The 26,341-nt window shown below is 41.4% G+C and overlaps 1 protein-coding gene across 2 annotated transcripts in view; it reads right to left on the reverse strand.

Annotated features, from left to right (window-relative positions):
* Nucleotides 1-26,341, reverse strand: part of BBOX1 (gamma-butyrobetaine hydroxylase 1) — a 74,607-nt gene that overhangs the window by 14,942 nt on the left and 33,324 nt on the right. For both annotated transcript variants that reach the window (XM_084631658.1, XM_084631657.1), the window contains exons 4-5: nucleotides 14,786-14,984; nucleotides 1,299-1,404 (exon numbers count right to left, since the gene is read on the reverse strand). In XM_084631658.1, the coding sequence (XP_084487784.1) occupies nucleotides 1,299-1,404; nucleotides 14,786-14,984 (305 nt within the window). The remainder of the gene's footprint in view (nucleotides 1-1,298; nucleotides 1,405-14,785; nucleotides 14,985-26,341) is intronic.

Genomic DNA, 26,341 nt, shown 5'->3' on the forward strand with positions numbered 1-26,341 from the left:
ACTTGCACATTACACAGAGGTTTTCACTTAGCCATCTACAGTGGCTTCCTGACCTTTTTCCTAAGTAAAAAGTTTTTTCATTTAGTCCCCGCTAGTATGAGTATTTTAAAATGTTTCCTTCCAATGTGCACTACCTCTCATTTGTCAAAAGTGAATTTCAGTTGCTATCCTTGCTGCCCATTCAGCTGGTTTTGTTAGGCCACTCTGGAGTACCCCACATTTTTCCGTAATCTTGATTTACTTCAATCATGTTGTATCTTCTTACTGTTCACTGTCTTTTCTAGACCATTAATGAATATTTTACAAAACATTAGCACTATAATAGCTCGATGGCTCACCTTTTGCTACATGGAAAACTAACTATTTATCCCTGCTCTTTTCTGTCTCTTAACCAACTCCTAATTCAGGACACAGAACTTCACCTTCACCCTGATTAGTTAATTTGCTTAATAGCTTCTTGTAAGAGACTTTGTCAAGGTTTTAGGAAAGTACAAAAAAATTGTATCTACCAGTTCTCCCACATCTACTAGTTTGTTGACTCAAAGAATTCCAGCAGACTGGAGCAGCAATTTTTCCCATTATAAACATCAGAAGTTGAAACAAAATTAATGACTTACAATGTATGGAAGTAAACATCACTGCTACTGATTTTACTTGATCCTCCCTGTGCCATCTCATTCAGTACCAGTTAGGAACAAGTTTTCCTTAAATATTGTTTTAAGTTGTTTTCAACTTCTAGAGAAAGTGATGAGGTGACTTGATCTCAGCCCATATATACGACAGAGAAAGTATCTGGTATGAGGGAACCTTTTCATTTAGCAGACAACTGCCTAAATAAATCCAATGGCTGGAAGCTGCAATTAAATTCAAATTGGATATAAGATGCAATTTTTAATTTCAGTGAGGTTGACTAAGCGTCAGAGCATCTACCTAAAGGAAGTGGTGAATTCCCCATCATTTGGAATATTTAAATCAAGACCAGATGTCTTCCTAAAAAGATAGCTTCTAATTCAGCCACAAGTTATTGGGTTTGATAGTGTTCACTCATATAGCAGGAAAGAATAATTCCCTCCACTGTGGGAATTACTGTGTAATTCTATGGCCTGTTATATGGGAATTCAGACTAGATAATCATAATTCTTCCTACGGATTGATGAACTTTAAAAAACAGGAAATTCATCAATTTTACATATATCTATTTTTTGCTCAACATACACATGACCTGTCGCTTTTCCAAACGAAAGAAACCATGAGATTCCCCACCTTGCTGTGTGGAAAAGTCAGTAGGTTCCCCTTACCCCAGGTGGATGATACAGAACAGGATAATCAGTGTGAAAACTGAGCTTCCCAGATGTGTAAGCCACATTATTAGCATCGAATTTGTCTTCCACTTGCCAAGTAGGACTTTACAATGAAAGGAAAGAAGAAAAAAAAAGAGGAAACATGTTAAAGCCGTCTGCCATTTAAGCCAGCGAAGTACAATGAAACTATGAAATCTCAATACAAAAGAGCTATTAAAAAATTCTGAATATAGAATTATTGTTATACTGAGAAAGGGAACAATGAGTCACCAGTGCCCCTCACAGCACTGAACTGGCCATTTCAGCAACTGTGCAACAGAAGCAATCACTTCAAAAATGATGCTAGTCTGTGTAGAGTAGGCCAGACAAGTTGCCCCCAATGCTGTACCTCTGAGGCTATTGCCTTTACTTTTCTCATAAAAGCTCTGAGGGCTGTATTGTGCCAACATTCAGCGGAAGGACAGGCCAGAACCTCAGCTAGTGTAAATCAGCTTAGCACCTACTGGGGTTGCACAGGTGTAAGGGAAGACAGAATTTTTGGCATATGTTTTGTTCAATTTTGCCATTTCCATTCCCCAAGTTGGTCTGTGTTACAAAGAAGCACTGTAAGTTGCATTTCTTTTTCAATGAATTTTAAGCCTTTAAATGACAGGGAAAATGTCAAATACAGAGTACCCTTTACGACATGGCCTTTCCCATATTCCCTTCAAAGAAAAATCTCTGGATGAAAGACGTCAAGATATAATATTTTGCCTTTCCCTTCGTACTTTCTGAGAGCTAGTCCCATTATTTTACCTCTACATTTTTATTAAATTTCAAGATGGATGAACTAAAATCAGCATGAGTCTTGCTGACAACAGCAACAAATTATATATTGTAAGGTGGTTGAGTACAAAGACATGCAGACACCACATTGCAATGCAGTCAAAATATGTTTCAAATGACACACCATGCAGCAAAAGTCTAAGGCCAAAAACCACATGTTCTGGTTTGCACAAAGTTCATACAATTAAATACAGTTCATGGCAAACGTGTAATATAGATCCAGACACTTGTCTGGGAAGTGTAAGTCAACATATGCAGTCCATGTAATCACTGAAGAAGACATGATTTAAAAAGAAAAATATGAAAATCCATTTCCCCTTGTGAATTACTGCAGACTAACTATACAAAACACAAGCCATTTGAAATATAGAGATAATGCTTATTTTTTATAAAATGCCCAGGTTAAACTCGAAAACACAGTTCAAAATGATTTATATATTGGATACAAAAACTTTTGCTTTGGGACAAGGATTTTTAAAGTATAGGAATGCCAAACAATGCTAAAGGCAGATTTATAAAATTGCTGGGAAGAAACCCCAGAATAATATTAACAAATGTGTTCAACTGTCATGGGGAAATTCATTTAATTATATGGTATAGTAAGTATTCATCACGTGTGACTTCAGTTCTAAAATATGAAGACCTCAACCACATTTGCATAGTTACTAATTTTAAGAAAAAAGAAAAGAAAAAAGTGTTATGTCATCCTTTGTCATTAGTGTTGAGGGTAGCTTTGTCATGGCAGGCTCCAGAGCAATTTAATGGCTCCAAAGCACTTTAATTTACTGTAATGCTCTTGCTTCTGAGAAAATATCTCTCTCTGGTGAATTAAAAATACATGATAGAATTACGGTGACATTTTACAAAAAGGCACGTTCATTCTGTTAAACCACGTAGTGCTATGGGAGTTAATCCACTGGAACATTTGTTTCATGTAAGGAGATTCTATCAAAGATCACGTTACTAATTTACAGCCAAATATCGATTAAATGCAAAAAGCTACATTAATGCAATGTCCAGCTTGAAAATGTAATGCACAGAAGTTAGGAAATTCAAACCTTAACATTGCTAAAACTAAAACTCAGTCACAGGGAGAGTTGCTGTCAGATGAGAGTGCTGGTGCAAGAGGTAAAGGAGGAAAAAGTGGGTAATCGCAGAGGACTCTGATCCCTCGACAGAGAACAAAACGGGCTGGGCATGGTCTATGGATCAGTAACAAAGGTCAGATACCAACTTCAGTTGCACAGCCTGCATGGCAGAAAATCAAGCACTGTGCAGGTACAACTATCATGTGTGTTACCTAGCAATACATACAGCCCACCTGAGCTGAGAAGCTAGCCTCTTAGCTGTGACTGGGAATCACTGACACTGAAATCTGAAACCACACTGAAATTCAGGCCGCAATAATTAAAAGGTTCTGGAACCCAAGCCCAGTTTAGCAAAAAATATACCATATTTTTGGATCAGAAATGGGAAAACTCAGCATGAAGCAGGGGTTCTCTGGCCATTGAAAAGCATAATCAAATACATCTTTAAAAATATTTGACTTAGAGGAAAACAACAGTGTGAGTTTCTGGCTTTATAAGAGGTACTAGAGAGACCATGGGCTTGTCTAAATGATGGCAAACCACAAAAAGGGGCATAATTTGTGAAGTGCTCTAATGTGTTGTGCTCTAATTCCCCATGTTGGCACACTCTGAAAAGTACCTACAGCGCATTGGTGTGGTCCCGTTTCAGCTACACCAGGAATCTCTTACGTATCTATTTGTCCAAGCTTTCTCAACTGACTGAAGCAGGAAACCCCCATTCTTAGCCAATCGTCTTCTGCCTTACAGCTGCAGTATCTGGGGAGTGCAGTTTGTCTGATCCACTCATCCAGAACATCAGTGACTGAATGGAAACCTTGTATAGTATAGCAACATACACAGAACTTGGAGGGAGCAGCACAGGTGGAAGAGAAAAAGAACAGTTTGGAAGATGCACCAGAAAGCCAGTCTGTGTGCCCGTGGCTGCCATGCAGACATAAAATATACAGTAACCCTAAATATTTTGGTAGGGACACCTTTAAAAATGAGTGATAATAAATAAAAGTAAATGTACATGATTTCTGTGCTCCGAAAGGGCATCTGTGCAAGATTAAAGACTTGTGCTTCTTTTTTCCATTTGTGAGAGCTTCATTTACCGTTGTTCTGTTATTGGGAGAATCTGCAAACTGGCTGGCATATTAATTTAGCAAGGCTGCCAATCTGAAATTTATAGTTTGGTTTACAGTGTTTGTTAGACCTTTGGATTTGAGTGCTATTAAAATAACAAGGAATTATTATGAATTATTATTGTATTATAGTTTTTTTTAAAAAAACCCTCAACACTGCACATAAGCACTAATCAAACTTCTTTGTTAGGGTCTAAAGTCTTTTACTAAGAACTGCAGGTTCAATAGGTTCTTACTAAAAAAATGTTTACTTGGTCTGCATATGGAAATGCCACCACCAGATGCTGAAATTTCCTAATAATTCGTGTCTCAAAGTGAAACGCATTAAAACTGGGGGGAAAGATGCTAAATGTAGCCAAAAAATCATCAGGGGAGAAATGAGTAAGTGTAATTGAATATTAAGTCTCCCTCTATTCTATGATCTTTTAAATGAATTCCAACTACAAATGACATCAAAACAATGAGACTTTTCCCTTATAAACACTTAGGGTGACCAGATGTCCCGACTTTATAGGGACAGTCACGATTTTTGGGTCTTTTTCTTATATAGGCTCCTATTACCCCCACACCGATTTTTCACATTTACTGTCTGGTCAACCTATAAACACTTTTGAAAATGTTGTTAGCTTTGACATAACAATGAATACAAAAATCTGAAAACAGGCAAAAATTGTTATAAAAATCTTGAACATAATAGCTACATAACTGTATTCATATGCATTAACCTGTTTCCTTAAATATTTACTATGCATTTACTTCATACGAACCCGTATTAAAACACTTAAAGCTATTTTTCAGATTTTACAAATGATGATGATAATTTCTTATGGGTGAATTTCGCCACTGTGCAGAGGGCCAGTGCAAGACCTATGCATATATTCATAGATTCCAAGGACAGCAGGGATCATTGTGATCATCTAGTCCAGGGGTTGGTAAGCTTTCAGAAGTGGTGTGCCGAGTCTTCATTTATTCACTCTAATTTCAGGTTTCTTGTGCCAGTAATAGATTTTAACGTTTTCAGAAGGTCTCTTTCTATCAGTCTTTCATATATAACTAAACCATTGTCGTATGTAAAGTAAATCAGGTTTTTAAAATGTTTAAGAAGCTTCATTTAAAATTAAATTAAAATGCAGAGCCCCCCGGACCCGGGCAGTGTGAGTGCCATTGAAAATCAGCTCGCGTGCTGCCTTTGGCACGCGTGCCATAGGTTGCCTACTCCGATCTAGTCTGACCTTCTGTATAACAAAGGCCATAAAACTTCTGCAAAATAACTCCTTATGAACTACAGAAGTTCTTTTATAAAACCATCCAATCTTGATTTAAAAATTGCCAGTGATGGACAATCCACCAGAACCCTGGGTAAATTGTTCTAATGGTTAATTATGCCCATGGTTAAAAAATTTACACCTTATTTCCAGTCTGAATTTGTCTAGCTTCAACCTCCATATGCTGGATCATGTTATATCTTTCTCTTCTAGATTGTAGAGCCCATTAACAAATATTTGTTCCCCTACTAGGTACTTATAGACCAGTGGTGGGCAATCTGCGGCGTGTGGGCTGAACGCAGCCTGTCAGAGTAATCGCTCGCAGGCCGTGAGACAGTTTTTTTACATTGACCATCCGCAGGCACGGCTGCCCACAGCTCCCAGTGGCCATGGTTCGCCGTTCCCGGCCAATTGGAGCTGCGTGAAGTGGCAGCCAGCGTGTCCCTGTGGCCCATGCCGCTTCCCACAGCACCAATTGGCTGGGAATGGCGAACCGCGGCTACTGGGAGCTGTGGGCAGCCATGCCTGCAGACAGTCAATGTAAACAAACTGTCTTACGGCCTGCCAGCGAATTACCCTGATGGGCCATATGTGGCCCATGGGCCGCAGGTTGCCCACCACTGTTATAGACTGTGATCAAGTTATCCCTTAACCTTCTCTTTGTTAAGCTAAATAGATTGAGCTTCTTTGGTCTATCACTACAAGGCATGTTTTCTAATCCTTTAATCATTCTGGTGGCTCTTCTCTGAACCCTGTTGTTTATCAACCTTTTTTAACTGTGGATACCAAACTGGACAGTATTCCAGCAGCAGTTACACCAGTGCCAAAGCTTATGCACCTCTTAAGTCTTACTTAAACATTAAGTTTAGGGTTTTAGTGGGAATTAAGTGGTGCATAAGCTTTGTGCTGGCCCTTCTCTGCGCAGGGTGGATTTCATCCATGATTTATGACAAAATCCATTAGCAAAACCTCTTTTTTAAAGATCTGGCTAGTTACACCCTCAAAATTACTGGACATTCAGTTAGGGATGAAACCACTAATAGCTAACTACAACAAGAGGGCAGCTGAGTGACACTCAGGAAGATGGTGTCACCTTAAATATAATATGTGTGGGTGGGTGAGAGCGAGAGAGTGCAGTTACTTGAATGTCAGAAATGAAGAGGATCAGTTGAGAGAGGAAATGAGGTTCAGCCAACATCTGCCCAAATTTCAGTTTTCAGTATCTGAGGCTAAAGTATCTCCTAAACAAGACAAAAGAATGTATTCATACAGGGATAAACGTTCAAAACACAGTGGCTCCACTATGTCTGCAAACTGTGAAGATGCATGCAGAAAATGGTAACCATTACCCGATCCAAAGCCACGTGAAATCAACAGGAGTCTTTCTAATGACGTCAGCGTGCTTTGCATCAGACTTCATGTATGCAGGTAATTACCTCTGTGTGAACACGTTGTTTGCAGGTGCAATTAAACTGTAAATGTATTCCTTATTTTCATAACAGTAACATTTAGTACGTATTCACGTTTTACCTTTTCAGAGCACTGGACAATATTAACAAATGAGTTCTCACATCTCTGTGAGATAGTTAACTACTGTATTATTATCTCTGATTCAGAGATGAGAAAACAGAGATTTAGAGAGGATGAGTACACTTGACCAAAGGGTTTCTGGCTCTGAACTCTATACTAAAACAATTAGGCCATGTTCAGAGAGAGGGTTCAGAGAAGAGCCATGAAAATGATTAAAGGATTGGGAAACTTGCCTTATAGTGAGAGTCTAAAGAAGCTCAATCTATCTATCATAACAAGCTGTCTGTAGTGTATATTATTAGTTTCTATGCTTGCAAGTTTGGCAATCTGTTTAAAAAAAAGAATATCTGTTCAACAGATTTTTTCCACAAGCGCTCACAGCTCTATTAGTGTACATACCCTTTTATGCACATGTTCCCTTTTATAATAAGCTGCTCTCCTTTGGCACGAGAGAGTAAAATAATATTTTCTCAGTGCCATTCTGTACACAGGCTTTTGATTCCATCATGTTATTGATTTGTTTTTATTTGCACCCAAAGGCCAAATACTATGAAAAGCTAGTCTCCTGATTTAAAATTTGCCTTTCATACCTAGAAAGCTCATGAGATTTCACTCTGAGATGCTAAGCTGTACACCAACTTTACATTTTCATTTATGTAGCGAATATCCTATAGTGAACATGCCAATTTTCAAATGCTTTGACTAAGATTTTAAACAATAAAAAATATTCCCGTACTTTCTTTTAAACGTTGAACGACTAGTCAAGTTGGAAACGTGGCACAGTTGAAATTGTCTTGCTATATCCTGCTAACAAAATGAGTTTTGGAGAAGTGAGGTAATTTACAAACCTTTTCCCTTTCCCTGAAATGTTAATTACTGAGAAACCTGATACATAAGGATACACACAAGACAAAGGTTTTAGTCAACACTGAGCTATAAGCTTGCTTTAACTACTGTTAAGGATAAAGTGGTTCCTAACATGATCTTGTCAGCTGTTGTGCACTGGGCCACACTGTGGCCCTGATCCTGTAATGGGAGCTGCGTGGGCATAAAGCCATCTACAGAAACTAAATCTGTGTTAAAATTATATTTAAAACATGTTCTAGCCCAGGGGTGGGCAAACTTTTTGGCCTGAGGGCCACATCAAGGTATGGAAATTGTATGGCGGACCATGAATGCTCACAAAATTAGGGGGTGGGTTGTGGGAGGGGGTGAGGGCTCCAGCTGGGGGTGCGGGCTCTGTGACGGAGCCAGAAATGAGGAGTTCAGGGTGCAGGAGGGGGCTCTGGGCTGGGGAAGGGTGGTGGGGTGCAGGGGAGGGAGCTTTGGACAGGGGCTGAGGGGTTCAGAGTGTGGGAGGGGACTCCAGGTTGGGGCAGAGGTTGGTAAGTGGGGGACTGGGGGGTGCGGGCTGCTCTGGGGATGAGGGATTTGGGCTGCAGGAGGGTGCTCCAGGCTGGGACTGAGGGGTTTGAAGGGCAGCAGTGGGATCGGGGTGCAGGCTCCAGGCGGCGCTTACCTCAAGCAGCTCCTGGAAGTAGTGGCATGTCCCCTCTCTGGCTCCTATGCGGAGGCCCAGTGCCAGTCAGGTGGCTCTGTGCGCTGCCTCATCTGCAGGCGCTGCCCCTGCAGCTCCCATTGGCCATGGTTCCCGGCCAATGGGAGCTGCAGGTGTGGAGCTTGGGGTGGGGGCAGCACATGGAGCCCCCTGGCTGCCCCTACATGTTGGAGCCAGAGAGGGGACATGCTGCTGCTTCCAGGAGCTGTTCTGAGCTACGGCATGCGCAGAGCGGGGCAAGCCCCCAACCCCGCTCCCTGGACAGATTAAAAGGTCTGACAGGCCGGACATGTCCCGTGGGCCAGAGTTTGCCCACCCCTGTTCTAGCCTCATTCCCTATCCAGACAATTTAGCTTGACTGGAACCACGCTTACCTCAAGTGGCTCCCGGAAGCAACGGCATGTCCCTTCTCTGGCTCCTATGCGGAGGCGCAGCCAGGCAGCTCTGCATGCTGCCCTGTCTGCAGGCACAGCCTCTGCAACTCCCATTGGCTGGAAAGCATGGCCAATGGGAGATGTGGGGGCGGCTCTTGGGGCGTGGGTAGTGTGCAGAGCAGAGCCCCCTGGCTATCCCTTTGCATAGGAGCTGGAGGGGCACCATGCCGCTGCTTCCGGGAGCTGTGTAGAGCAGCCCCTGACCCTGCTCCCTGGCTGGAGCGGGGCAAGCCCCAGACCCTGCTCTGCAGCAGGAGCTTGAGAGCTGGATTAAAATGGCTGGAGTTTGCCCCCCTTTTTTAAAGTCTGATATCTTGTGAATGGTCAAGAATAGAAACACTTGCCAGTACAAAAGCTTTTAAGGGAAGAAAATATTTACAAGTACTAAGTGTGGTTTTCAAAGCTGAGTAGAGGATTCAGCTACACAACTCCCATTAAATAATTCATTAAAGGCTCACTCTCCTAGTGAGCTTTGAAAATCTCAACCACTGTTCCTACTGGGCTGGTGAGCAAAAAGAAAAACAACAAATTCCTGCTGAAAACACATCACCTTAAATCCAAAAATCACCCAGTAAAGCTTTTTTTTAAAAGCTTCAGTGTAGCTCCTATCCTATCACAGGATACCAATCTCAGTGTATTGCACCAAAAATATTCTTTTTTTTTTTTTGTATTGACTCAATAGGTAAAACACTTTAAAAAGATGTTATGTCTGACTTTCAGCTAGACCGATGTTCAGCATTACACACACACTCCGTTCACTTAAGAAGTTTCTGTTGGCTTGACGGAAATTTCTTGTTCCAGCATTATTCCCCATTTTAAGTGCAGGGAACCTCTCTCAAACTGGTGGAGTCTTTCAAAATAAAAGAAACTTTTTAAGTTCGGCCACTGTAAATATTATATTTGACAGAGGAAATAACATCTTTTTACATGCCTACAGTGGTTGCCTACTGTAGTCACATTATTTAGTTATCTAAGGAAACTGGCAAGTTTTTGAAGGAGACCAACATATTGGATAAAAACCTTAGGTAAACATATAGTTCTCATTATTTTGCTTCCATTTTATCCGTTAGCACATTTTCCTTTGCCAATCAAATAAAAGCAGACCAGTAGCTGTTTCAGAGAAAATACTCTTTTCTGGTTGACCACCAGTAAGTGCTGATGGCTGGAGTAATTCATATGCTCTTATTGGGCCAAAGGCCAAGTAATAAGGGCATTTTCTCAGCCAGACTAGCCATAATACAATGATGCCTAGCTTGGCTCACAGGCATCTTTTTGAAATACAGTAACATTTGGATGGGCCATAGATTTTAAATACAGTTCCTGTTTCAGAAAGATTGCAATGTTAATCACTTTAGGTTGCTTTAAAACTTTTAAAAGGCAAATAAAACTACATTTAGTATATTTATCCCAGGTACTGGTGCTTTATATAGAGAGTTAAATTCTTTCCTATTGCATTCATGCAACCCTGCTGATTTCAGTGCTGTTGCATCCATGTGACTGAGATCAGAAGTTGCCCCAGAAATGGAGCTCAGTAGCTGGGTGGACACAAAAAAAATGACAGAATGGAAATTAAATCAGAAGGAACTTGTCCAGTGCCAGAAATAAGCTACGGGATCATGAAGGCGATTTTTCCGGCTTTCAGAACTTTTTCAGTAAACTTGAATGATGGTAGCATCCCAAATAATTTATTTTTCTATGACAATTAGTGATTGAGCTATTTTAGCCCAATAAAATGAACACTTCATTGGCATTATTCAAGCATTTCTTTACTTTGCTGAGACTTTCACTGCATCTCTTCATTAACAAGAAGCAACATAATGAGAAAAAAGGATCTTTTCTTCCCTTCCCTCCCTCCCAAATTAACATTTCAGATAAACATATTTTTCCCATTATCACTGTGCTGTGCTTATCAATCTTGCCAGCCCTGCATATGCCAACATGACTTGAATGTGGCCTCATACAAAAACGTTATAAGAGGGAAGTAAATCTTTGCTTCTCTGTTCTAATATGGAAGGAATGTGGGCTTTCCAGCCAAGGTTTGGATTTTGTCTTCTCCTATTTATTTTAAATCTTTTCAGACAAAAAAGGGATACATTCACTGTTGCACCCATATTGTTAACTTTTGAACTGAGGTGCTCAAATACATGTTTAGCTGGAATTTGTATTATCTGATCAGGGAAAAAAGCCTGGCTAGGAGCCCCTGGATGTCCCGGTTTTAGTGGCTATGCAGACCCCAACGTATAAGATACAATTGGCAAAACAGGACAGAAACACAGATGGTAACATTTAAATGTTATGGGTTTGTTATTTTTTTCATAAGTCATTGAAGAATATGTGCAAATCAGAATTCTGAAAATTATTCTCCAAAGATGGATGGGTGACAGAACAAGACTATTGAGCTCAGCAAGACATTAGCTAATAGCATTCAAATGAAGTCCAACAGGGATCAATTCTGGGTCTGGTTCTGTTCAGTATCTTCATCAGTGATTTAGATAATAGCAGACAGAGTGCATTTATAAAGTTTGCGGACAATACCACGCTGGGAGGAGTTGCAAGTGCTTTGGAGGACAGGATTAAAATTCAAAATGATCTGGGCAAACTGGAGAAATGGTCTGAAGTAAACAGGATGAAATTCATTAAGGACAAATACAAAGTACTCCACTTAGGAACAAACAATCAGCTGTACACACACACACACACACACACACAACATGGGAAATGATTGCCTAGGAAGGAGTTCTGCCTACTGTGGAAAGGGATCTGGGGTTCAGAGTGGATCAGAAGCTAAATATGGGTCAACAGTGTAACATTGTTGCAAAAAAACCAAACATCATTTTGAGATGTATTAGCAGGAATGTTGTAAGCAAGACATGAGAAGTAATTCTTCCACTACTCCACGCTGATTAGGCCTCATCTGAGTATTGTGTCCAATTTTGGGTGTCACATTTCAGGAAAGACGTGGACAAATTGGAGAAAGTTCAGAGGAGAACAATAAAAATGATTAAAGGTCTAGAAAACATGACCTATGAGGAGAGATTGAAAAAATTGGGTTAGTTTAGTCTGCAGAAGAGAAGATTGAGGAGGACATGATAACAGTTTTCAAGTAGATAAAAGGTTGTTAAAAGGAAGACAGAGAAAAAATGTTCTCTTTAACCTCTGAGGACAGGACCAGAAGCAACGGGCTTAAATAGCAACAAGGGCAGTTTAGGTTGGACATTAGGAAAAACTTCCTGTCAGAGTGGTTAAGCACTGGAATAAATTGCCTAGGGAGGTTGCAGAGATTTTAAAGAGCAGGTTAGACAAACACTTGTCAAGGATGGTCTAGATAATAGTTAGTTGAGCCTTGAGAGCAGGGGACTGCACTAGAAGACCTCTCAAGGCCCCCTCCAGTACTACGATTCTATGATTGTTCACCCCTCTAGCAGATCATTAGGGAGTTGGAGATTTAGGGCCCTAATTCATGAAGTCAATGGGACTTCTTAAAGGTCAGCACATACTTATGTGTCTTACTCTTTGTGACATTTTGAAATGAACCCTTTAGAAGAAGAAAGTCTGCAAGTGAAACATTTGGAAAAAGCCGTGGAAAGCCATAGAATCATAGAATATCAGGGTTGGAAGGGACCTCAGGAGGTCATCTAGTCCAACCCCCTGCTCAAAGCAGGACCAATCCTCAATTAAATCATCCCAGCCAGGGCTTTGTCAAGCCTGACCTTAAAAACTTCTAAGGAAGGAGATTCCACCACCTCGCTAGGTAATGCATTCCAGTGTTTCACCACCCTCCTAGTGAAAAAGTTTTTCCTAATATCCAACCTAAATCTCCCCCAATGCAACTTGAGACCATTACTCCTTGTCCTGTCCTCTTCTACCACTGAGAATAGTCTAGAACCATCCTCTCTGGAACCACCTCTCAAGTAGTTGAAAGCAGCTATCAAATCCCCCCTCATTCTTCTCTTCTGCAGACTAAACAATCCCAGTTCCCTCAGCCTCTCCTCATAAGTCATGTGTTCCAGACCCCTAATCATTTTTGTTGCCCTTCGCTGGACTCTCTCCAATTTATTCATATCCTTCTTGAAGTGTGGGGCCCAAAACTGGACACAGTACTCCAGATGAGGCCTCACCAATGTCGAATAGAGGGGGACGATCACATCCCTCGATCTGCTTGCTATGCCCCTACTTACACATCCCAAAATGCCATCGGCCTTCTTGGCAACAAAGGCACACTGCTGACTCATATCCAGCTTCTCGTCCACTGTCACCCCTAGGTCCTTTTCCGCAGAACTGCTGCCTAGCCATTCGGTCCCTAGTCTGTAGCTGTGCATTGGGTTCTTCCGTCCTAAGTGCAGGACCCTGCACTTATCCTTATTGAACCTCATCAGATTTCTTTTGGCCCAATCCTCCAATTTGTCTAGGTCCCTCTGTATCCTATCCCTGCCCTCCAGTGTATCTACCACTCCTCCCAGTTTAGTATCATCCGCAAATTTGCTGAGAGTGCAATCCACACCATCCTCCAGATCATTAATGAAGATATTGAACAAAACTGGCCCCAGGACCGACCCCTGGGGCACTCCACTTGACACCGGCTGCCAACTAGACATGGAGCCATTGATCGCTACCCGTTGAGCCCGACAATCTAGCCAACTTTCTACCCACCTTATAGTGCATTCATCCAGCCCATACTTCTTTAACTTGCTGACAAAAATACTGTGGGATCAATCAAGAATACTGTGGGATCCATCAATACAGGGGTTCTGCTTTGTTGAGAGAGGGTGGCTCTGAAATGGATATACAAGATGATCTGCACCCTATGTGCATGGTGGAATTGAGCTCTGCACTGGTCCTGCATGGCCCACCGTGGAAAAGGGGTTGGGGACAGACCGGGATGTGACCACTGGGTCTGTGCTTACATGAACATTAATGTGATGTCTATATCCTCTAGAGTCTAGTTCATGAGTTCTCACCTGGGTGGTTGCAAACAGGTGTCACACTACTCTTCCCATATTGCTAAATGGGAGGGAGATCCTGGCTAGGTGGGAGGGGAGAACTGGTGTATATCCTGGTATGGAAAGGGTTCAGAACCACCATGGCCTAGTCAGCTTTGAAAATGTATTTTAAATATTTACATTGTAACCCTCATTTCAGCACCTTCTGAGCTGACTGACTCTTCTGAGCAGAGCTTTCATTTAAAGGTGGTGAAGTGGGTACTTAAAACTGATATGAAAGACAGTCTCTCACTTGAACCTCCTCTATTTCCATGACTAGAAATGGGTTTGACACAAAGTTTGAATGCAAATGCTGATCCAAAGTTAAGGTGTTTGGATCCAGGGTATTTGATCAGGCACATCTCTATCCACGGCTTGAGATCTTGTTGATTATCATCTTATATTTGTTTTCAATTCTGTTATTCTCTTTTACAATCACGATTGTCATTATAGTTTGCTCCTGGCTACCATGCTATTTGTCATATATCCCATCTGGCATGGCAAAGCAATCCACATCCACAGAGTGTTATGAGTGATTACATTTTCTAATGTGAAGCCAAGAATAATTCTGATCCAGCTACAATAAATTAATCCCCAAGAAGGGTCCTACATCTTGAAGCGTAACATATCAAAGGTGATTACATTGCTGGCAGAACTAGGACATTTGAAAAACTAGCTCACCCATAAAATGTGAGACGCAGGAAACCAATCCTTTTGCCAAGTTTAACCAACTCTCCCTGTCTAGTGGCAGCTCCTGTTAACAGCACAATTCCTACTTTTTTAAGGGTGGAAAGCCACTTGTAGGCACTTTCGTCACTGTGTAAGACTTCTTCAAAAGACATATTTGGGAGCTGCAGATCTGAGCCCCAATATTTACATTCTGTAAGACAAAAAATATTGAAGCAAACTTTTAGTTATTATCTTTATTATTTCTTATTTGTATCACTGTAGTTATTTCCATGTTCAAGGTTAGGACATATTCACAATATTAAACTATTTTAAAGTAATGCTTTGCTTTTGTGTATTTCTGAATATGGTCCCAGTCCTGCAATTAGATTTGCACGACGGGACCCATGTGGAGCCTTTGGTACATACATATCACAAACAAACAGTTTTCTAGAAGTAAAATACATCAAACAAACATATAAATAACATTTTAAACCATGTATAATCTGAAAGGAATATTATATTGCAAACCAAAGCAGAAGTGCCTCCCTCTCTCTGAATATATGGACTAAAAGAGTGAAAACTGTCAATACTCAGTTTCTTTAATGTTTTGTTTCATGCTATGCTGTTATTTTTATTCATTGTTTGTATTAGAGTAGCACCTAGAGACTCCAGTCAGGACTGATGTCCCATTGTGATTGGTACTGTATGGACACAGAGTAATAGAGAATCCCTTCCTTGAAGAGCTAACAATCAACATACCAAGATAGGCCAGATGAATGTGTTAATGTATGATTTTAAAAACAGAATAATTAAAATGGTTTCATCTAAAACACATCAACAAAAAAGAAAAGAAAATTCACTCAACATATAAAAAAGTTACAATTCCCAGTTAGAGTTAAAATCGACAATACAGAATGCTCTGTAGTGTGTAGTTACAGGACAAACACTACCTTGCTTTCAGTGTCTTTTCCTATGTGTATTTGTTGTAGATATTTAACACTATTTCACACAGATGTTATTTTGGTAATTGAGGCCCAAGAAGTTAAGAAACCTTAACATAATTAGAATATGGAGAATGCTCCATACTTATCAACGATTCAGTGAAGAAAAAGAATTTACATTCTGGCCACTGTCATCAAAAATGATTTCTAAAAGATGTTCGTTCACGTTTGGCCTATAATACAAACAAACAATATATATTTGTGAACTATATATACGTGAACTATGTGTGTGCCACAAGACTGCAGAAAATGTATGCATATTATATTTTTACTAATAAAAGTACAAATATATTATTAATATAGCACCATAAATGTACCCTGCATTTTACAAACACAGAAAAAAGACATGCTCCTTGCCTCAAAGAGCTTTTATTAAAGAGCCAAATTGCGGCTATCCCCCCTTGAGTGCATTAGTGGGGGCAGAGAACACAGGGAGTTGTTTCCCCTCTGTCTCCAAGCAGAAGGCAGTCAGCATGCTGAAGTATGTGCTCCTGAGTGGGAGACTACTGTTGACTGCAGCGCCGTGCACTCCAAAAGTAACACGATCAGGTGAGGTGGCTGGAGGGGGCGTGGGCAATGCTTTTTTCAAGGCGGAGTACATGCCACTTCTGAGAGTACTCCCATAAACATTCTGCAGAAAATCTCCAGTCATTATCACTCTGGAACTACAACTCCATCACTGGTGGATTAAGACTAAATGCAGCTCTGATCCAACCTAGCTCCTCCTCGCCAAAGAAAAACAGAAGGCCCACAACAACAAATCAAAGCTCCCGCCCCAACCCCCCTGCTTGTTTCTCATATATTTCTATTTGATTCAGATAAATAACCTTTCTATAATCTGAAAATCACCTTACCATAGTGCAAATAGAAAACAGGCACATCTCCATTTCCATCCTGGTGCAAGGCCAAGCACAATTTAATCCTTGTGTGGAGGGAGGGTAGCTACTACACTGGCCTCTTCAAAGTGGGCTCAGGAAGGGATGAGCCATTGCCACACTGCCCCCTTTGCATCAACAACATTGGAGGGCGTGGGAGGGTGCACAGCACATGCTGAAAAACGTTGGCTCAGCAGCCACTCTCTCCCTGTGCTCTGAGGGCCACTGTGCCTAGGCAATTTGCTTGCCTGGAACTCCACTGGGTTGGTCAGACTCTGCATCATGTCCATCCCAGAGCTGTGGTGGCTTAAAGACACAATCAGTCCTTGCATATTTATACAGGCTATAAACCATGAGAGGGGGATTCTGTTTTGCTCCACATACAGAACTCAGATGTACCTGTCATTGATATTACCCCAGTAGCGGAGCCACACACACAGGAGCTCTGAAGTCTAAGGGGAAGTTTTTGCTTACGTCAGGGAGAGCAGGATAATCATATCATATATGTGTTATGCTATTCCATATTTCAGAAGAAAGTAAACCCATAACTTCCCAATGTTTCAAAGGGATACCTAGGTTTTACTCATCCAATGGGACAAATATGATCAAATGCTATGTACCCCTGAAAATTAAGGGTTATCTGCTCATATGCTTTTATATAGTTTCAGCTGCCCAAATGCCCTAAATCTAGCATGGCTATTCTAAGGATGCCTTAAGCCTACAGTCTGAGCCAGCAACTGGGTAAGAGTTACTGATTTCCATTTTTAACAATATGGTTTTCTTTACCCCTTACTGAGTCTTAAAGCAACCACATTTTATTTGAGTTGGAGAGTTCAGGAACAGATAAGCTTCCTAATACAGAGAGATATATGGGTTCCAGGGGAATGCTGCACTCAATATGAATTAAAAGTAAATTAAATGGACTGTCACTAGAAGAAAACACTCCTGGGTTCTTTCTTTTGTTCGGGTTTTCCTGAGGAGGAACGTTTTCTGCATTCAGACAATATGTTCTGATGCCAGTTCAGGGGAAAAAAAAAGATTTACAAAAAGCCAGACAGAAATTTATAGTTGGAAAAGAAAGTACAAATTATATAGTACCGTTGTATTAGGGTAGATTTTTCACAAGTGACGAAGAAATACATAATTCACAAGAGACGAGGCTTTCCATGAGATATAATATTTAGGTCATCTTCTCACCATAGGAAACGTTATAAAGTTTGACTACAGTTATTTTCAATAAAAGATCACTGTAAGTCATACTGCAAATTTTGGGCTAGACTCTGGCGTTCAAAGACAGAGCTAAATAGCGGGGGATACTCTGAGCAGCAGTTCCTGGAGTCATTCTGCTTACAGGGGACAAAGACAGACAGCAAGCCTCCAGGAGGGCTTTGGGAGAACATTCAGAAATGGTGGTTACTACAGCACTTAAAGCCATGGTCTCACACCCATTAATGTCAGTGCAAGCTGTGCTACTGACTTCAGTGCTTGCAAAATCAGTCCCCAAAATAATGCAACATAGAATCCCTCCGCCATTGACCTTGGACAGCCAGCCAGTGCAGAAGACAGACGAGGACATGGCAATGGCAGACTAGCTTTTGGGGTGTCTTGCTCCACAGCTGCCTATGCCTCTCCACTGCCTGGGGGTCAGGCAGTGTGAGAATCTAAATTCTGGCTGCCCCTGCACCCTCTCTTCTCTTGCAAGTGCAGCCAGAATCTGGACCATTATTTAGGACAAAAATGTGGCAAAGCCTTTCTCCCTCTTATTTTTCCTCTTCTTTTAACTCTTATACTCCTTCCTATTCCTGTCTCCTCTTGTCCTTTCCCTCCAAGGGGCATTCTTACATTTAGGGAGACCGTGTGTGTGATGAGGGCAGCCCTAAGTCTCACTGAACACTGACAAATGCACAGCTGGAAACCAATCTGGCTCACCTGTGTGTTAGTATTGTTAAAATATGTATTAGATTTACAGAGGTGTTTCAGACTTTATAAAATGCTTGTGAGTTGCTGCATGCATTAATCTCACTTATTATATCTGTATCCCGCATTATAAGGTAATATTTAAGTGTTTTCTTTGTAACTACAAAAAGCGGTTGCTATGAAACTGAAAATGTTCTCAGTCAGAGAAACATTACCAACTGTGAAATACTAGTTTACCCCAAGAGGTGTCATCTCCTGCCCAACAAAAGAAGGCCAATAGACACCAGACGAACCAATGTGGAACATCAGTGGACAAAAGACTCTGTTGATTGCTCCCTCTACACCCATGAAGAGGAGATGTGCACAAACACTCATCCCATCACAGCCTGAACTCTGGGGGGAAGGGAACAAAAATCCCTGACCAGCGGGATCTGTATCACTATGCTGCTTGGAACTTGCAGAGGGCAATATTTCTAAGTATAAGCAAGGGATCCCCAAGCTGCTTAGCTTGGGTTAGCCCAAAAAGGCAAATAGCAAAAAGCACATCACAGTAGCTTCTATTACTTTTTGAAACCTAAGATTAAATCATTTGTGTGTGTATGTTTACCTGCTTTAACCTTGTAAAGAACTCTCATTTCTTTTTCCTAGTTAATATCTGTAGTCAGGTTATCACAGGATTGGCTACAACAGGAGTGGCCAACCTGTGGCTCCAAAGCCACATGCGGCTCTTCAGAAGTTAATATGCGGCTCCTTGTATAGGCACCGACTCTGTGGTTGGAGCTACAGGCCCCAACTTTCCAATGTGCCGGAGCGTGCTCGCTGCTCAACCCCCTGGCTCTGCCAGAGGCCCTGCCCCCACTCCACCCCCTCCCTTCCCGTCCCCTCCCCTAAGCCTGCCATGCACTCACTCCTCCCCCTTCTCCCCCGAGCCTCCTGCACGCAAGAAAACAGCTGACCGGGAGGTGCGGAGGTGCTGCCAGTGGGTGGGAGAGCTGCTGACGTATTACTGTAGCTCTTTGGCAATGTACATTAGTAAATTCTGGCTCCTTCTCAGGCTCAGGTTGGCCACCCCTGGGCTACAAGCATTGTCTTTGGTGAGAGATCTAAAGGTACAATTGACCTGGGTAAATGACTCGTCCTTTGGGAATGGGAGTAACCTACATATTATTGTGATTTCTGGTGTAAGGCATCATTTATCACAAAGGCAAGTTTGCCTTGGTGGCAAGATAGACTGGGGTACTCAGGGGGGCTGTCTGTGACTCCATGGTTAAGCTGCTGTAGTGCTTGGAGTTCATACCTGTTACTTGGTTAGTGAAAACCTAAGTATAGAACTCACAACGAATTTGGGGTTTATGCACTGCTTCTTCTTCCTGCCCCAAGGTTGACACTCCTGTTTGTGAGCCACTTCAGACAGCTTGATACTTTTTCAAGAGAGACATGCCTGGTTTGGGTCCCAAATACTGTATGGGATTTCTCCTTGTCCCAGAATCCTGAACATGGGGCTTCTCACTTGTGTCCAGTGATGGATTTTTAACTCATACAGGGTCTTTTTGTTCTAGCCAGACATTTCCCTGTGCTCCAGTATTGAGGGGAACTATGAGTCAGCATATAGTCCAGGCCTGAGAGGTGACTGAGGGAGTTCCACTAAAATGCAGACCTCTGTGCAACCACAGGCTTGACACATGCTACAGCTGGCCTTCCACCTTCTTCCTCTTCCTGATTTATTGTCCCTTCCCAGCTCAGTGCAGAAGCTCTGTTCATGCCATTCCCTTCACCATCAAGCCCAGTCCTCTCATTTTCGGCAATACTCATCTCCCTCGGCCTATAGCATGTAGACACAGTGAAGCAAGAAATTTAGTGAGCCTCTCTCACATTTCATAGTTTCTTTATGATATTTCATACCATCAGAACTACCAGAAAGATCCAGGTACAAAATTCTATTTTTCTTAAAATGTACCAGGTATAATGGTGATGTAATATCTGTAAAGAATAGGACAGAATGGTGTCATTTAGCTGTCAACCTGAGTAAGGGACAGCGTGCCATTGTATGGGCCCATGGGGAACACATGGACAGACTGTGGCTTCTGGCTCCCTTGAGAGATCGTGCCTGCAAACAGCTCAGCATGCAGGGAATTGTGCACAGTTCACAATCCTTGAACACGCTACAGCTTTTTCCAACTCCCACACATTATAGCCATTTCAATTTGTGGACTGGCATGCAGATGTGAATCTGCCACGGCCATACCACCTACCAGCCCCTTTTGGGGTGATGTGAATCCCAGGGACCTCCAAGGGAGAAGTTTCTGTGTTCTCCTGAGTGCAGGAACCATTTCTGTGACAGGATGTTACACAAGGTATGCAAAGGAGGAGACTACGTGCACTCTTCTCTTGCCCCTGCCTATCCTAGGCACACTGATTCACAAATGAACATGTAAAGCAGAACAACTGAGCTAGAGCAGACAGTTGCCTTGCGTGGCTGTGAAAGTACTCCCTGTCAGACAAGTGCTGAGTAAAAGAATGCAGCTGTTCTCTGTTTCTTGCGACCCATGAAAGGAGATTATTACATGTGCTGAGGGAAAACCTTTCCAATTATTTATGTATGAAGAAAGTTAATTTCAAAAGTAACCCTTGGGAACCCTCCCAAGAATTTCGTTCTGTGATGAGTGAGGTTATAACATTGACTGTTGTAATAAACTGAATCTAAAGCAGACATCCACATCTTTGGTTACATAACAGCCACCACAGAGTACAGAAGGGAATGATACCGTTGATGCTTTCCTAGTTATCCGAGTCCTTATTTTATTCAGCTGAGCAGGGAAATAAAAAGGAGTCAGGCTCCTCTCTCTCCTCCCACCCTTTCTAGCCTACATGAATCCTGGGTTCTGCTCTGTGGATACAACCTCCTGCAAGCAAGTAGCTGGGGTGTGGACTGAGCATTGGCTCACTTCCCTCCATTTGCTGCCCTAGAATGAGAGGAGAGTAAGGTACACCCTTTAAAGGGCTGCAATAACCAAGAGGAAAGCAGTGGGGAACTGTGACTCTTGGAGGATCTTCCCAGGGATGCTGCTGAGGTAGAGAAGTCATGAACAACCCCAGGTTGAGCCTCAATCTATCCCTTGATCTAGCTGAAAAAAAAATAAAGAATACTGATATGCTCCAAGTCTGGTATTTATCTTCTAGATGATTAGGGCTTGTCTTCATTGCAACAGTCAGTTTGAATTAGTACATTTGAGTCATTCCACTTCAGCTAGTTTAGCTCGAGTGACTGACCAGACCACTGTACGAAACACCAGAGCTACACAGCGTGATTCGGTTAGCAGCACGGTGTTACTGGATTAGCAGCAGATGAATTGTTGCAACTCAGACTCCTATATTCCCACTGCATTATTAGCTCCAGCATCAGCAGCACTGGAGCTTTGACAACCTTCCTTGGGTCAGCTAGCTCGAGCTTAGAGCACCACGTAACTTGAGGTAGAGACTTGTGTGTGTGGACAGGACTCAGTGTAGTAGCAAAACTCAAGTTATAGCTTGAGCTAACAACACAGCGAAGACAAGCTCTTAGTTAAAGTCTTGCCAGTTCTCGTGATTTTTTTCATGAGTTTTGTGGCACTTGATGTTTTACTTTAAGCTCCAACTCCTGGAGAGAAGTGCCTCTGAGAGATCTCAAACTTCCATAAATAAGGGAAGTTTCTAAGCCTCATGGTTGCGGAGAAAAGCTTGAAAATGTGACCTGAGTGTATCCTAAAGGATCAGAAACCAGGAGGCAAACAGTGATTTCCTAACAGGGCTGGATGGGGTATAATGCAGCTCATCCTAACCACCCCCACTTTTCTTCCGTCCTACCCAGCTCTGTGGAGGTGACTAATACCATTTTCCTTTCATGTAGGAGAGGGGAGATTGACACACGCAACTGGTCTCTTCTGTGCATGGAATGGTGCAGCAGGGTGTTGATCCCGCCCAAAGAAAAGACAATTTGACGTAATAAGTGTTTCAGTTGTCTTACTTCTTCACTGTTTTGATTTTAATTTCTTACATCCTTACCACGAAAACAGAGTTACATAGGAAATGTTGTCTTAATTAGCCAAATTGCCAGGCTGAAGAGTCATGTAGGTTATTTTGTTGTTATGCATGTAATATCATGTGTTCCTGACTCTGCCAGCTGAGAGACTGACTGGATTTTTTGATGAGTTACTTGAAATGTAAATTTTCTACAATCAAAAATGTTTACGGTCTTCTAATAGATAGGTTCAGCAAACCTGGGTTCTGCTCAGAAATCTACTACTCACACAGCAGTTAATCTTAAACAAATCACTTCATCTCTCTGTGCTTCAATGTTCACCTCAATGTCAGATTTATGGGGTCCATCCTAAAATGAACAAGACCCTCTGCGAGAAATAGCTGGGAACACTTTTGCAATCTCTCTCTCTCAAGGGAATTCCCAGGTTACACTATGTTCCTGGCCAAGAAGATGTTACTCAATCTTAGGAAGTGGGAGAGCAGCCATTGGGGGCTGTCAACAGCCACAGCAAACTATAAACCATACAACAGTGCACTATAACTGTATCCCAAACTAGCCACAATGTGGAAAGCCACAGTAGCCTGACAAGGCGGCCTCCAAAAGGAGATGAAAGACCTAGGTAATAGCAGAAAGCTCACCAAGAGAATATACAGGAAAAACATCTTCAGATCTGAGCCTCAAGCAGTTTTTGCATTAGCTGAAAAGTTGTTATTGGAGGGCTGAAAAACTATTTCCCAACAGTCTACAAGTTCTTATCTAAATTCAGCAGCGCAGATTGGACAGCACTGGCAGTAGATTGCGGGCTGTGACTGAGTAGTACTTTATTATATATCTCTACATATTCCATAGATCTTGCCAAGATTTTCCTCTCGTGAGCCCCACGTCTGATCCAGTCCCTCTGAAAGCTTATTCAAGTTTTATTGGGATGTGAAAGCAATCTTGTAAAAAGGCTGATCATTGAGGCAGTGTTCCCAATCTTAAACTACATCAATAGTTCATACTGTATCTCAGATTTATTTTTTAAACAGTCAATAATTTATATATATTAGTACCATGATGACTGACAGCAATCATATAAATTAATCTGATGTGGAATAGTCATTTGAGCTAGAAAGAAAATACTCTGGGCAAAAACTCTAGGCAATTATGTACATAACAAATCACCAATTTACTTGTTCCAGCAGTTACAATCAATGGAATATATTCATAAATGTAGGTGAAGTACTAGAAATGGTTTCGAGATTTCCAAGCCTAAATTTAGGTTTGGCACTTTGCTGTTAATATAACTAGAGAGAGTTTTGGAAACACTCCATTACGGTCACCAAGGTGAGGTCCCAGTTTCATAGGATTTAAAGGGAAACCATCAACTTAAAATCTAGTCACTTTAAAAAAAGCTTACTACCCCTGACCCTAAGTGCACTTGCCTATATCTGTGGTTTTATGGGGATGGTGTTGGTGTTTGCTTTCCCCTGCTTCTGAGTGAAAGACCCACAAAAGCTACAGGAAAAGCGGACTTTCTGACTATATAGTGGAAACAGCGAAAGAGACTGTACAAAGTGCTGTCAAATATACAAAATAAACAGAAAATAGATAATATCATTTTAACTTTATTTCTGTCAGTTACACTAATTTTAGATGTTCCTTGTAACTACACAAAATGGAAAATTTCCAGATAGAAGTATTTAACTGATTTCTAACTCAGTGGCGCTTTAATTTTTTGTTGTTTAGAAATTTGGTAACATCTGTGAACGGCACTGCAATTCATTTTCCTTTGAGACACTTGTTATGTTGTAAGTGTGTATCATTCACTCTTCCTTCCTTTAACCCAGATTTCCAAAGAAACAAGAGATCAATCTTGTAAAATATTTAAAATCAAACTTTGCTACTGTAAAGTCTCCTACTGTATTTAATTTTCCTGAACCCCACAAGGAATTGGCAGCCCCCCAATGTCAGACAAATATTCACCAACAACCACACACCACACAACAGCAACACCAACCCAGGAACCATCCCCTGCAACAAACCCCACTGCCAACTCTGTCCACATATCTACTCAAGTGACACCATCACAGGACATAACCACATCAGCCACACCATAAGGGGCCCGTTCACTTGCACATCCACTAATATGATATATACAATCATTTGCCAGCAATGACCCTCTGCCATGTACATTGGCCAAACTGGACAGTCTCTACACAAATGAATAAATGGACACAAAGTGGACATGAAGAATTATAACATTCAAAAACCAGTGGGAGAGCATTTTAACCTCCCTGGCCACTCAATTTCAGACTTAAAAGTGGCCATTCTTCAACAAAAAAACTTCAAAAACAGACTTCAACAAGAAACTGCAGAACTGGAATTCATTTGCAAACTTGACACCAACAAATTAGGCCTGAATAAAGACTGGGAATGACTGGGTCACTACAAGTAATAATCTCCCATCAACTGTTGACTATGGGCCATTCACCCTGATGGAATTGGCATAGTTAAAAATTACTTTTTGTAGTACTACTCTGTTGACATTCGCATCTTCTTGTCAACAGTTGGGAATGGGACACATACACCCTGATTGAATCATTGACTCTCCTGCTTGGTAAAGCAGCTCCCATCTTTTCTTGTGCTGTATATTTATGCCTGCCTACTGTAATTTTCACTCCATACATCTGATGAAGTGGGTCATAGCCCTCAAAAGTTTATGTTCTAATAAATTTGTTAGTCTTTAAGGTGTCACAAGACTCCTCATTGTTTTTGTTGAAATAGACTAACACAGCTACCCCTCTGAAACTCTTATGCTCAAATAGATTTATTAGTCTCTAAGGTGCCACAAGTACTCCTTTTCTTTTTTCTGTTATAAGGGAGGACAAGCTAATTGCCTTATGTTAATCAGTGTAACTGGATTATCTGTGCATGCATAGTAAATAGAATGTTAACTTCAGAGTGATGGGACAGTGTGTGCTCAACAAAGAAGAATCCTCAGTCACATGCTGTGCTCAAAACATTTAACAGCCCATTTCAACTATAAAAGTGAAACCTCTGGCCTGATACTTTCATCTCTAGGCTGCTGAACTTTGAACAGGGAAAGTTTAAACCATGGGACTGAGATCTTCCAAACAGTCATTTGGAATACCCTGGAAAATGTATAGAAAGACTTTAACAAACTTTACATCTAAGCTGCCCTGGATTTTGCCCTGTTGAGATAATTTCAAATAAACTTTTGCAAACCAACAGATATAACATCACTGCTATGATCCTGATCTGTGAACACTGACAAATCACTTGTATGTATGTATATGATTCCTTAACCATTAATAACTCTTTTCTTTTATTAATAAATTTGTAGCTAGTTTACTAAGGATGGCTGACAGTGTGTTATCTGGGAAAGATCTGAGGGTAAGTGTCTGACCCTTTGGGATTGGTAGAACTTTAAGTACGGTGAATAGGGTTTTCAATAACCCCTCACTATATTAGACTTATTTCAGAGTAGCAGCCGTGTTAGTCTGTATTCGCAAAAAGAAAAGGAGGACTTGTGGCACCTTAGAGACTAATAAATTGGTTAGTCTCTAAGGTGCCACAAGTCCTCCTTTTCTTTTTATATTAGACTTAGTTGGATGGGAACCAAGGGCTAGAATGCCTAAAAGGGGCTGGGTTTGGCATATTGTAACCAGTGTGGTAATACAGAAGTTCTTTTGTTACTGGCTTGGTGAATCTATTTCTTGCAGTCTGCCCTGAGTGTGACATTCTCTGGGTATCC

Source organism: Lepidochelys olivacea (genome assembly GCF_965140295.1).
Source record: "Lepidochelys olivacea isolate rLepOli2 genome assembly, chromosome: 6".
In the NCBI taxonomy this organism is placed as follows: Eukaryota; Metazoa; Chordata; order Testudines; family Cheloniidae; genus Lepidochelys; species Lepidochelys olivacea.